At 37.9% G+C, this 13,816-nt stretch overlaps 2 protein-coding genes across 2 annotated transcripts in view; one reads left to right on the top strand and one right to left on the bottom strand.

Annotated features, from left to right (window-relative positions):
• susd6 (sushi domain containing 6) overlaps window positions 1-2,400 on the bottom strand; it is a 45,389-nt gene extending 42,989 nt beyond the window's left edge. Inside the window, exon 1 of the mRNA XM_034700181.1 lies at window positions 2,154-2,400. The gene's annotated coding sequence lies outside the window, so the exon portion shown is untranslated. The remainder of the gene's footprint in view (window positions 1-2,153) is intronic.
• A 3,891-nt stretch (window positions 2,401-6,291) lies between these two features.
• Window positions 6,292-11,781, top strand: acot20 (acyl-CoA thioesterase 20). Its single transcript, XM_034700240.1, has 4 exons — window positions 6,292-6,417; window positions 7,961-8,499; window positions 8,598-8,800; window positions 10,941-11,781. Exons 2-4 carry the CDS (start codon window positions 8,043-8,045, stop codon window positions 11,529-11,531), a joined length of 1,251 nt encoding a protein of 416 aa, XP_034556131.1. The 5' UTR covers window positions 6,292-6,417; window positions 7,961-8,042; the 3' UTR covers window positions 11,532-11,781.
• Window positions 11,782-13,816: the final 2,035 nt, after the last annotated feature.

Genomic DNA, 13,816 nt, shown 5'->3' with positions numbered 1-13,816 from the left:
AATACTTTAATTTGGGAATTGTTCACTTTCCATTTCTCTATAATTGTTGTGAAATTTTCCAGCAAGGTATTTTTGTGCGGCCATTTTTTGTTTTTTGCAAGGTACAGAATAAAAGTGTGCAGTGGTTTTATTTGAGTTACAACACACCTTAAAAAATGAAAAAGGATTACTTTGTTTACAAAGAAGTATAAGAGAAATATATATATATATATTGCAACTGTCCATATCTGAGAATTGAAATAAAATAATAGTTGTTTAAATTTTGAGTTTAATCTAGTTTTCTTGAAAATTGTTAGAAAATCGTGAGTCAATCGTATTGTGAACCAAAAATCAGGATTCGAATTGAATTGTGGGTTGAGTGTATTTTTACATCCCTACTCCGGCCGTCACACTGATGAACACTTAACACTGTGTCATAAACCAGCTACCTCATGGACAGAGCCACCTTCATCCTTGCACTATTGCACGTTATCATGCTTGTATGTTGTTTCTTTTTATTGCACTCGTGTCTTTTGTACTAATATATATTTTTTTTATTAGTACTTGAATTTTAGTGTCTGTCCATTTATGTTCTTACAAGGAGTACGCAAAAATCCTGAAGTCAAATCTTTGTATTCTTGAGATACATAGTGATTAAAGTTCTTTCTGATTTCTGTGGTGCAGACAACTTTACCTTACAGTGGGATTAAATGCTACCATCAAGTTAAATCATCAGTAATCAATGTCACTACAGAGGAAAGATAGCTAACAAAGTGTAGACTGAGTGGCAAGGCATGACACATTACACATACACTATCCCAAAGTACACGATCTTATCTCTCACAACAACATGCTGTGCACAAGGACTTGATGAAAACATTGGTCTGCCCCATGACAGACACAGCACTGCTTAGACTTCACATTAGCCTTGATGTGATGTGAATACACCCCTCCTTCCTGATTCATGGGTCTCTGTTCTCTGTTATGATGATTGCTTCTCCTCTTGCCCTTTCTCTATGGTGAGTAAACTCTCTAACCCTTTCCCGGCAGGCAGGAAACGACTCGAAGTTTCATTGCAACATCTGCGAACGAAGGAGTGGGAAATGACAATTACAGTGTTCGTCGCAAGGAGAACCCTGGAAAACTCAAGTGTTTATACGTGTTTTATACACTGCAACTCTATCAAACGTGGTCATCTCCCTCTTCATAGCAGCTCTAAAGCGGAGTCACACGCTTCGACACGTGCAACTGTACTGCGAGCTATTTAAACAAAGACTGTGGTGGGCTGCCAGGAACACACACACACACACACACACACATACACATACAGTGGGACAAAAACAAAGACACGAACCTTATTCTAACAAAGTAACACACACTTATTATACATTTTGTCACTTGATTGTTAACATATAATGTATTTTTGGTGTATGCTACACCAATTATTCTTCTTTAAATGAGCAAAATGTAACAATACAGTAATGATACAGCTGTTTGAGTAGCTAGCAAAGTAACACACACTTATTATACACATTGTCACTTGATTGTTAATATATAACGTGTTTTAGGTATATGCTACACCAATTCTTCTTCTTTAAATGAGCAAAATGTAATAAAACAGTAATGATACAGCTGTTTGAGACAGCACTATAGCTATCCCAGCCGGTTTCGTGTTTATAAATTATTCAAACACATTGTCAAGCAAGAGTATCCGATTGTATGACTTATAACTTCATGAATATGATATACAAATAAGTAATAACTGCACTACCTGCACTGTGTACAGAGGCTGTTTTTAACTGTATTTTATTATAATTTTATTTTATATTCACATTTTTGCTATTTAAGAGTTGAAGGGGATAAACAGCATCTCGATTTTTTCTGTATGTCTTAATATATATGGTGAAAATTGACAATAAAAACCGTTGAATCTTGAATCTAACAGTTATTAACGTTACAGTCATGGCTAGCTTAACTGAGAATACACTTCCTTAGTTGACAAAACATTGAAGTGACAGCTCATTATTCGTATTAATACATTATTAAGCGTTACCACAGCATAGATAACTTGTTCTAAAAAGAAGAATACTGTAAATCCAAGCAGAGAGGAAAGAGAAAGGCAGAGTGAGAGCTCTCGTAGTGGCCTATCCGACAAAAAAACAGCCAAGACTCACCAACGTAAAGGTTACCAGCAAGCCCTCCTCTCAACGTTTCACAATCGAGGCATTAAAGGCCGTTGAGAATGGAGACACCCAGAGGTAAATGTGTTGGAATAACTCCTAAAAGGTCTAATGTTTTCGTCGTGTAGGTCCGTAAAGAGCTGCTCTGTTGTTCCCTCGTCCTCTCCGTCTGTATTCGAGGTGTGCGGAAACTCGACCAGCAGCTGCCCCCTCGCTCTCGCGCGGTCTCCATGGCTACCTCGTTGGAAGGGCGTGTTCTAATGTGTCAAGGCTCGCCTTCAAAATAAAAGCACAGAATTAGAGGAGGGAGACAAAAGAACAGACAAAGAGAAAATTAAGCAAATATTCACAACAATAATTACAGCAAGTACCCTGATTAGATACAAAAAAAAATTCTTTTGTCGTTTGTTTGCTATGAGAATTGTTTTTACAGCAAATAGGCACAGTGTTTCTGTTTGATAAGCTGCTGAACAACTGAACCTTCTTGGTGTTACCATTCATAATAAAAGGACCAACATTTCTGAGATATTAGCAATATTTTGAGAGGAAAAAAACATGTTATTTAAAGTCACAGTCCTCCAGAGTCCTCCAAGATGTTTTTTGAATGTTTAGAATGAGAAAACATTTCATCATAGATAGATATTTGATCAAATGTTTGATGTTGAACATTAATGTTCTGCACATAACTGTATGTAACTATTGATTTTTATAGTTTGGGGTGGGAACATGGGTGTAAAATGTAAATGTAGGATATACCAGGCACCTGAAATGGATGGGAAATTGGATCCCCACAATGTTTTCATTATATTTTACATGCCAAACTGGCAAACATGGGACATGATAATATGACAATGTACTTACAAAGTTACAAAATAAATTATAATAATGTCAATGACAATAATAATAATAAAAAAAAAAAAATAATAATAATAGTAATGCTAAGGTGACTCTAAAATAAGATTTTTATTTAACCTTTATTTAACCAGATAAAGGACCCATTGAGATCGAGACCTCTTTCACAAGGGTGACCTGGCCAAGAGAGGCAGCAACATATGTCATAGTAAACAAAACAGACAGATAACAACGACAACAAACATTAAAATATAAAATACAAGCAATTTGATAAAATAAAGTGCAGAAGTTATTTCACAGTAACAGTTTAAGAACACAGGCACTGCTCTTAAAAAGATGAAATAAAATATAGTAAATATAACATATATATACACTATGTACACTTCTACACTTCATTAGTCTCATCATCAGCTTATATTAATAATGCTAAAATACAATTAAAACAAGTTACAATAGTGAGCTATGGGTTTTTAATGTCTTGTTGTGCTATTGTGTTTTACTGCCAGATGTATTCATGTTTGCAACCCAATCCATTTCGTACCTTTAATGTGTCTTTCTGTTTTGCAAAATAATAATATTTATGTGTGCTTCTTGGTCTCAATTTTTAAATATTCTAATGTCTGATCATGAATGTCACTCAGTTTTGTCCTTGACACAAAACTGTGTACATGCAATAAAAAAGGAAAATAAATTCATGCTTTTATCAATTGTTCTGTCATGTTTACAACATAACCAGACTAATATTTTGTTCTAACAGCACCTCAAGACATCTCTGAGAGGTCACGTGGAGTCTAGCTTGGTTCCTCTGCTGCGTGTCCCATCCTCTGTAAAGGATTGTCTTTGTTGCAGCTGCAGCTGGAGAGATTACATTATCACAGCATGCATATTCATTAGATCTACACATGGACAAGTATGTTAAAAGAAGAATGAATAAATTGACACCACATCAGAATATGTTTATGGGGCCACTTTATTATGCAGGCTAATATACAGTTCTGCGTTGATTGTGTACATTTCAGTTTTCAGATGGATAGACAGAAAGAGTAGGTGGAAATATCACTTTCATTCACTCAAAGAGGAAAGAACATGAGATATGCTTCACACCAAACCACAGCTCATGCTGCAGTGAAAACTTGCAAAGCACAATGCATCACTGCAAAGACACATCAAAGGAAGCAGGTCATAAAGTGCCAGAATACATCTCTCTCTTACTGCTAGACATCGGTAAACATTCGATCAATCATGCCATCCACATATATGAATGGAGTAGTTGTTCTGTAGCAAATGAATTATTGATTTTCTGTAGTCATGAAAAATACAGAGCATCCATTGCATCCAAATAAAGTTTTCCATAGAGATATGTTGACTAGTGCAGGTTTTGCTTTAATGTGAGGATAAAGGTATGCTTGTTATGTGTCTGTTATTTATTACAACCCTGTTTTGGCAATGTTTTTGTTGTCCTCCAAATGGTTGTCCAAATTGAGTCTGTTGTTGTGATTTTATGTCTCCATAGCAAATCATTCCATGCTAAGGCTGTTTACAGGAAGAGAATTCAGGCCCCAGCAACAATGACTGAACATTTGTTTTCATTGGCAAACCACTAACAAGACATTTTGAGCGTATTGATTCCACATAGCTGCAATAACATCCTCTTTTACTTTCACTTTCTCCAATTCCAGTAAAGTTTCGCCCCCCACTTGACTGCCTCATACACCCCCTTCTAATTTCCTCTTGTATTGTACAAACAAGTCCTCTTCCCTTTCCTCTCTTTCAAATAAGTCTTCTCTACCCAGGAGTTCCTCTTGGCACTGGACTAAGCATAATTAATGGGATACAAGTCCTGCAGTAGCCCTTGACATGTCATTGAGTCCAGAGAGGAACCTCTCAAAGGACAGAAGAGGGATACCCTGGAGATAAACAAGAGGCAGCTGAGCCAAGTGTCCCACCATTTTGCTCATTAATATGAAAATAAATGCAGCAAGGTGGTCCAGAATCTAATCAAATAATCTATTCCAGGGGGGGAACACGTGAGGTAAATGAGATTCCTATCATGTACTGTTCTTGTCTGACTGTGTTCCCTTCAAAAATACAAGGACATAGTCCAAATACTGCATCAACGTGTCAAGACATTAAAGTAAAATGTTATTGTTGGGGCATTTTACCATTCCTGTTTACTTTTACTCTGTCCCCTGCTGACATCTAGTGGCTGCTCCGTCTTCGTGTGGACATGAATACTTTCTGAATTCTATTATCGTACATTTTAATTAAATTTTTATGATAGATTAAACTGATTTCTACTTTATTCGATTTAACATTTCATAATTTATAGCAGGGGCGTCAAACATAAGCCCTGCGGTCCAAAACCTGCCTGCCAGAGGTTCCTATTCGGCCCGCTAGATGACTTTGCAAAGTGAAAAAATTACAGAGAAGTCATTTACTGCAATTTTTCAATTAAAGTAATTCCAATTCAAATTGTCTTACAACCAAAGAGCTGACAGGGGGCACCTGAACGACGCTCCGAGACTTTTTTTCTCAAAGTGAGGAAAAAGAATATTTGTTATAAGTTTGCATAATCCAGTAGAAATTCATAGACTTTTTTGGACCCCTGCATACAACACTATCCAGCAAGCGAACTGTTCATGCTTGAGCTGGGGGGTCCCCTAATAGTCAACTTTACCTTCTTCATTATTATAATCTATCTGTTATTTTGCTGTAAACATGTCAGGTGACTGGAAAACCTGTGTGTTTGGTGTGTTGGAATCAGGTTTCAGTGCTTAAAGAATATAATATTTGGCCCCACTATGAGACTCATTATGAAGAAAAATACAACAGCTGTTTTTGTAAAAGTATAGTTCATTAAATGTGAACATTTACAAATGTACTTGTACTTTTTTGCACTAAAACAAAGGGAAACATTTGGAGTTTTCATTATTTATAGGTTATTATGTTGTGATTTTACTGGTCTGGCCCACTTTAGATCAACTTGGGCTGTATGTGGCCCCTGATCTGAACTGAGTTTGACACCCTTGATCTTTAGGCTACTAGAGCTGAGACTAGTGTCAACCATAGACTGTAAATAAAAACAACAGCAAACTATATGGACAGTTTCATTCCACACGAGGAGTGACCACAGTTTCTCTTAAAAAAAATAATAACACCAATATCTTTTTTTTTTAACTTCTATTTAATTATCAATACATGATTCAAGGTTACATTCTAACATACACATGCACAAAGTGGCACTCTCACTTCAGAAATCAACCCCAGAAGGAGCTGCCTCGAACGGACCCCCCCGCGCGCTTCAGCAAAGTGGTTGCGCCCACTCATTTACTTCCTGCTTCATGGTTCCTTCTTCCATGGCAATCTCAGCTGTAAACGTACGAATAAGTCTGTCATAGTTGTACAGGTATGCGTTTCTGTAACTTTGCAGCTTTTGAAAGATATTATGTTTAATATATTTTTGCTGTATGACAAAATACAGTTGTCAGACAGGCGTAGTTTGGTGAAAGCAGAGAGGGTAAACAAATAATGCCTGCAAGTTGAATTCCTTGCAAGAAAGCTAGAATGTTAACCCCAAAAAAAATGTAAAGAAAGAAGTTATCAACTTATATATCTTAAACAGGGTCTCTTTCGGTCTCTGGTAATTTATTTTATTTCTAATATGTATGGGCTGTTGAAGCTGACCTTTCACCCAGTTAGACTTTCCATCTGGTGTCCCTGAACGCCCCTTGTTCAATAGAATACCCTTGTTTCAGGCAAAGACATTTCCAAAAAGTGTTTTTTCTTAATTTTGATGACAGCATTTAAACTTAATCACGAGGCTGGGACACAAAAAACCTCATCATTTCTTGTCATTGACCTTTGATTGTTAATGCAAGTCATCCATTGTCAGTGCAGGCCTGTGCAGGCCCAAGCAACATGATTTTAGAGAAATGAGAACGCTGGATATCTTTGTACTGAAACAACTTTCATTTAGTCTTTCTATCTTACTCTTTAGAGTTTGCACTTAGGCTCTGATCAGCCATAACATTATGACCACTGACAGAAGTGAATCCTTGTCCTTGAAGTTGATGTGCTGGAAGCTCAAAAAATGGAAGAGTGTAAGGATTTGAGCAATTTGACAAGGACCAAACTGTGATGGCCAGACAACTGGGTCAGAGCATCTCCAAAAACTGCACCTCTTGCAGGGTTCCACTGGTTTACCTACCAAAAGTGGAGGCTGTGTTAGCAGCAGATCACTCAGGGTGTTCATGTTGACTCCTGTCCACCACTGGAAGTTCTTACAATGAACATGTGAGCGTCAGAAGTTAGACCATGAAGCGATGGAAGAAGGTGGCCTGGAGGAACATGACAGTGAGTTCAAGTTGTTGACTTGGTCTCCAGATTTCCCCAGATCTCAATCCAATCCAGCCTCTGTGGGATGTACTGGAAGGTTATTGCTGACCGATGTATAGAAAATGCCCCATATATCTCTAAAAGTTGGTTTAATATTAGATGGCCTTTATTAATACCAGCTTTCCATGAATGTGAGCTGTTGATGTTACTCTAATATGGAAATGGTGGGTTGCCAGTTTAGCTCAGTGACTCTATAGATGGCCCGCATGTATAAAGGCTCACTCTCATTTTGTAGTTTTAGACTGTCCAGTGTCCTATCCTCTCAAATAAAAGGCATACAATTAAAAAAAAAAATGTAAACATTGTGGGGATCCAATTTCTCATCCATTTCAGGTGCCTGGTACATCCTAAAATTACATTTTACGCCCACGTCCCCACCCAAAAAAATTAGAAATCAACATTTAAATACAATTATGTGCAGAACATTAATGTACAACATCAAACATTTGATCAAATATTAAGAACCGTTCATTATTTGTTGAAATTTTGATTCTGTTTTGTATGATGAATGGTCATAAAGTCTGATAGCAAACTATTTTTTATTGCTTTGACAGATACAGTGACAACATAACTGGCTGAATTAAAGCCCTGTGTAAAAGGAAAGCACACACAGGCCTCCTACCTTGAAGACCTGAAATGGCCTACTCACAGATCCGCCTGAAAATCCTCCCCAGCGTTCGCTGCTTCTTTGATAAACTGGTACAGGTGAAAGTGGAGGGACTCGCTCCTCACAGACCGGTTGAGCTGAGATCCAAACTAGTCGATGACAGAGGGATTGTTTTCAAGGCTTCTGCCCAATACAAAGCAGATGAAGCTGGACAGGTGGACGTCTCCCGTGCACCCTCTCTAGGAGGAAGCTACACCGGAGTGGAGCCCATGGGTTTGTTCTGGTCCCTTGCATCAGAGACTCCCCACAGTAAAGTTCTGAAGAAGAACGTGCTCACCCCAACACAGGTACAGATAGAAGCACTGAGTGGAGACACTGGTGAGCTCTTAGCGTCTGAAACCAACGAGAGAGAATACATGACGGAGGGGATGAAGAGGATACCTGTGGAAGAGGGAAGAATACGAGGAGTTCTTTTCGTACCACCAGGTGAGCTGTGTGCTGTGAGTCAGGATTCTGGAAGTGCATACAAATAGGAAGAGACATCAATATTCTTAAATTCTCCTCTGTTTTTTTGTCCCCCCCAGGAAAGGGTCCATTCCCAGGAATAGTGGATCTGTACACATTTGGTGGAGGTCTCACTGAGCCCAGAGCCAGTCTCCTGGCCAATAAAGGTTTTGTTGTTCTGGCACTGGCCTATCTTGGCTACGGTGATTTACCCAAAAAAGTCTCAAAGTTTGACTTGGAGTATTTTGAAGAGGCTGTAACTTATCTTAGGAGACAACCACAGGTGAGTTTTGAAGATCAAAACAGAATTCAAATGACCTCCCCTTCACCTTTTATCAATGTTGTAATAATGACCTAACTCATTATTAACATGTAAAATGATGATGGATCAGAGATAGAGGCCTATACTGACATTTTCTGTGTCACTGATGACACCTAGTGGCTGCTTTCTGTGGCTGTGACAAAACTAAAGATTTTTTAAAGACTTCATTTGAAAATTGAATATATGAGATAGTTGAGACAACTGTAGATCTAAAACAATACCTCATTCATCTTTTAGTAAATGGACAGGTGACACATCTAGATCCCCTCAGGGAATGTAGAACAAAAAAAAGGCCCTCGGCTTATGGTTTCCCTTGTCTGATACACGGTCAAATTATTTACTTGGGTCCAAATTATGATCTGCTTTAATGATGAGAAATAGCATAATGGCGTGATTACAGCATCCCGTTTTCATGCGACCAGACTAACTCAATTAACTACTCCAATCACACAATGATAAATGAAAGAATTAAAATCAAATAAACTATATAAACATACATCATCAATATTAGATCATACAAAATGACATTTTAAATATGCATCTATGTGACAGATTTACAGCTCTGCAGTAGTGTTGGAACAGAGTTTGCTCATCGCTATGTACTGTCTGATTTCTCCTTGCATTACAGGGAACATGACAGACACAGCTTGTAAACACACGCAACATATAAGGACATTCAGACATGCAAACACACAGAGCCACGCTGTCCTGCCAGCTCAGTGGTTTCACATTGCCATCGTCTTGCCTGTCATTGATCCCCCCATTCTGCTTCCTCTGAGAAAGGGAGTAAATAACTCACCTTGAATTAGCAGTACGTAAGAGCCTAATGAGATTTTCAAGTGGCAAATGGTATGTCACAACAGTCACACCATATGCCAGTAGTTCAGTGGCATGTGGCATGGCCAACACAATCTCAAGTCCTATCATTACACCGTGTTCCAAATTATTATGCAAGTTGCATTTTTGTGAATATTTTAAAAAGCTATGTCAACAGTCGTTTTTAAATTTGTCAAAAAGTCAGATAGTGATCCAATGCACCGTCACATGCCTCACGTTATTCCCAGGACAGGATGGCATCTCAGGGCTTTAAAGAGGATCGCCTCATGAACTGGCCTGCCTGCTCACCTGATCTCAACCTGACTGAGAACTTGTGGTCAATAATAAAGGAGATAATTTAGAGTGATGGCAAGAAATACAGCTCAAAGAGCCTCTTTGGAAAGCCATACAAGGTAGAGCTCACAGTGTCAGTTGAGAAGTCATCAGAAACCTCACTAAATCAGTTTACCAGTGACCTCTGACCCTAACTGAAAGAAAAGGAGGTTATATTGGACATTTGAGAAACACTTAAGATTTGAAATGTTTCAAAGACATTAACAGTTTTATTTTGTATACAAATGTAAAGAAAACTGTTGTTTTTGTTGAAGTTTGAATACAGTTGTGGTAAATGTTATTATTTTCAATCAATAGAACATTTAAAATGGTGCCTAGTTTTTAATTTTCACAAGTTATATGCTCTTATCACTAACTTGCATAATAATTTGGCACACTCATTTCTGCAGATTCTGCATTTATTTAAAAATACAGCCGAAAAGCATCATTATAACCACACAGTTGAAGAAATATATTCACTATCTGACTTCCTAACAAATTTGAAAACAACTGAGGACACAGTTTTTAAAATATTCACAAAAATGCAACTTGCATAATAATTTGGAACACGGTGTACATGCAGCCCAGCATCTATGTCAATCATGCATGTAAAAGAAACAGCCACGTTGATAGCAACAGGTTAGCCATTCAAAGTACTTGAATGTGTTCTACCTGCTATCATTACATGCTGCTTTCCCCTAGTTACATACTGACCACATGTTGCTGATTTACCAGCATGTGGCATGGCATGCCACGTCTTTTGGCCAATTTTCAATTCAGGCACTGCCTCATTCATCAGGGAGTTTATGAAAATGAGTGAATTTGTTTGACAAGTCTTTCTTCTGGAACTGAGACATGGTTGTTATGTATTTATGAACTGTACACTTCATTGCATATTATGAATGGAGCACATTTGATATAGATTATTAATACTTTCCACTTTTTGTTGCAGGTCACAGGTCCTGGCATTGGCATCATATCGATCTCTCACAGTGGTGGTATCGCTTTGTCCATGTCTTCATTCCTCTCTGGGATCTCTGCAACCATCTGTATTAATGCCTGCAATGCAAACACGGTGATTCCATTACACTACAAAGACATTGTCATACCCCCGCTTTATCCGGTCGTAGAGAACATAAAATTCTTAGATTCTGGGATTCTGGATATACGCGATGCTCTACCAGACCCGTCTTTGGAAGAGAACAGAGCGTCTTTGATTCCAGTAGAACGTGCCAGCTGCCAGTTCCTCTTTGCTGTTTCTGAAGACGACCACAACTGGAACAGTATGTTTTTCGCCAAGCAAGCCGTGGAAACACTCAGAAAACACGGGAAAAAGACCTACGAGCTGGTTACATATCCAAAAGCTGGGCACTTTTTGGAAGTCCCTCACATGCCTTATTGTGGATCTACATTTCACAGAGCGGTAGGGACCCCCGTGGTGTTTGGTGGGGAGCCAAAAGCCCACTCAGAAGCTCAGATGGACCTGTGGGAACGAGTCCAGGAGTTCTTCAAGAGCCACTTAGTCAACAAGAGTGCTTGTTAGCAAGCAATGCTGCATCAAGTGTAACAAGCATCCTAGAGCTCCAAGCATCCTAGAGCTGCCATCTTCAGCCATGCTTGACCTCGCCTTTAGTTTCTAATGAATTAAGTTTTCTGAAGAGCGTTCAATGGTACTGTAGTATCACCGTCTTCCAACAATCTCAGTATGCCTTTATAAGCTTTAATGTTGTTCACACAACACTGAAGTATTAATTCAGATATGATTCTTTTTTCACAGCAGATATTTGTACTTATTACAACCAACAAAACAAAGAGATAACACCGTCAGTAATGCTCCTGTTAGAATTAATCGTAACACTAAAGCGAGCCAATGTGAGCAACACCAGAGCTCTGGAGCTAACACTTCTAAATGAGATGCAGCCCTCATTTCTGTGATTAATCACTGCTGTGAAAAGAAGACATCTTTCACAGCCTGCCAAAATAAAGAGTCCCAGAATGACAGACTCATTATGTTGTCGGTCAGGAATCAGCTCGAACAACTTCACAACACTTCTTCTTGCCTGTTTTAAAGATTTTGTTCATGTTTGAAAAGACCTAATATATACATTTAGATTTCTGACTTTTGAATTGTGGGTTTAACGTCTGCTTGCTGTTATTGTTATTTCGTTATTATTGTTATATATATTTGTAGAAAATAAAAAAAACATGAAAATGAAGATAATAAATCAAAAAGGAATTTATTTCCATTAACGATGAGGGACAGTTTTTACCTAACAGGAGACTGTGAATGCATCTAAGTTAAATTGCAACACAATCAATCTGCAGCATAATAATGATACACTTCCTCTTAGTTATGGACTTGTATCTTTAAAACCTCCTCTTCCTCCAAGCAGTGCCATTCTGGTACAGTGATACACCGCAGTGACATGTCTCTTAGTATGAACCCCAGGAATGTGAGTTATCTTTACAAATGTTGCCCTCTAGTGGTGGCTCACACTTCCTACATTCTCCCTTTTTTCTAGCTGTGACGTGTCTCAGTACAAGATAAATGTGCAACAGATAAGAACTGAAATGATGAAAGATTTTGAAACAAAGGAATTACATTTTTAAGTAACATTAATCTCGCTGTTGCAGTTCAACTCAAACGTCAAAAGTTTTCCACCTTAGATTTGGCACGTCTTACGTATGCTGATGTAAACTTTTCCAAATGTAGCCTGCATAAAAGAAGGGAGTTGGATCTGAAGTTGGAAGATCATAAGGAGGATAAAGACTATTCAACACATTAATCCTTGTGAATAGATGTTTGAGGTAGGGCTTTTAATTTGTGAGTTAGATCGCTGCCTCTGAGGCATTTTGAGCGTGTACTGTATCTATTTAATACATGTAAACAAGCAGGTACTGTATGGAGCACTTTAATGAGCCTTTTTGTTCCTGACTTTGAATGGGATGTATTAATGTTACTCCTAAGCTGTTTGTTGTAAATTGTTACTATTAAAAAATAAACTAGATTTATAACAAATACATCTTTGAATTAAGTTATTGATTCATTTGAATGCTTAAAGCTCCTGTGAGGCATTTTCAGCTGGTTATGAAAAAGATTTAAATGAATGCTGATGCCTCTTTATGATCTTTACAAACAAATGAGACCATCATTGGAAATAATTATTATATCTTTATTGTTTTTATTAATGCCTGAAATCACAGCTACAGGATATGTGTCATGCAATTTGATTAACTGCACAATACATTAACAGCATTATTTTACCATTTCAGCTAATACTCTTTATTTGAATGTTGTAAGAAAACAGGAACGTGGTGCCGGTTTAGCTCGGTGGTTACATTGTGCGCCCCATGTACAGAAGCTTCATTCCCTTAAAGTGGGGGGCCTGGGTTTGATTCCAACCCATGACTCTTTGCTGCATGTCCCCACTCTGTCTTCCCAGTTTCCTACTCTATCCACTGTCCTATGTTCGGAATAAAGACATAAAAGCCTGAAAAATAACTTGAAAAAATTCTGCAGAACAAGATCAACAAAGAGGTAGGACACTTCATACTGCTTTGTCCACAGGGGGGTGCCAAATTGCATCGATATATTTCTCTTTAAGAATGTATGTACGTCAACTTTGGGGATTGCTTCACCAACAGACACTTAAAGCACCACATGTGGATTTGCAGTTACAAACCAACTCTTGTTATTTGTTTATTAGTATTTAGAAATTCCATGATTGATTATTAAAGCTCCTGTGAGGATTTTTTAAACTGGTTATGAATCAGACTGAAATTAATACTGAAATCTATTTATGATGTACAAAAGAAGACATGATCATT

The sequence above is a fragment of the Notolabrus celidotus genome, chromosome 13 (genome assembly GCF_009762535.1).
Source record: "Notolabrus celidotus isolate fNotCel1 chromosome 13, fNotCel1.pri, whole genome shotgun sequence".
Taxonomy (NCBI): Eukaryota; Metazoa; Chordata; class Actinopteri; order Labriformes; family Labridae; genus Notolabrus; species Notolabrus celidotus.
This window is presented reverse-complemented; position numbering and strand designations above follow the sequence as displayed.

Coding starts and splice junctions, on each gene's coding strand:
- acot20 (XM_034700240.1), top strand. CDS start 8,043: ATGGCCTACTCACAGATCCGCCTGAAAATCCTCCCCAGCGTTCGCTGC. Junction 8,500..8,597: donor AGTTCTTTTCGTACCACCAG/GTGAGCTGTGTG, acceptor TGTCCCCCCCAG/GAAAGGGTCCATTCCCAGGA. Junction 8,801..10,940: donor ATCTTAGGAGACAACCACAG/GTGAGTTTTGAA, acceptor TTTTTGTTGCAG/GTCACAGGTCCTGGCATTGG.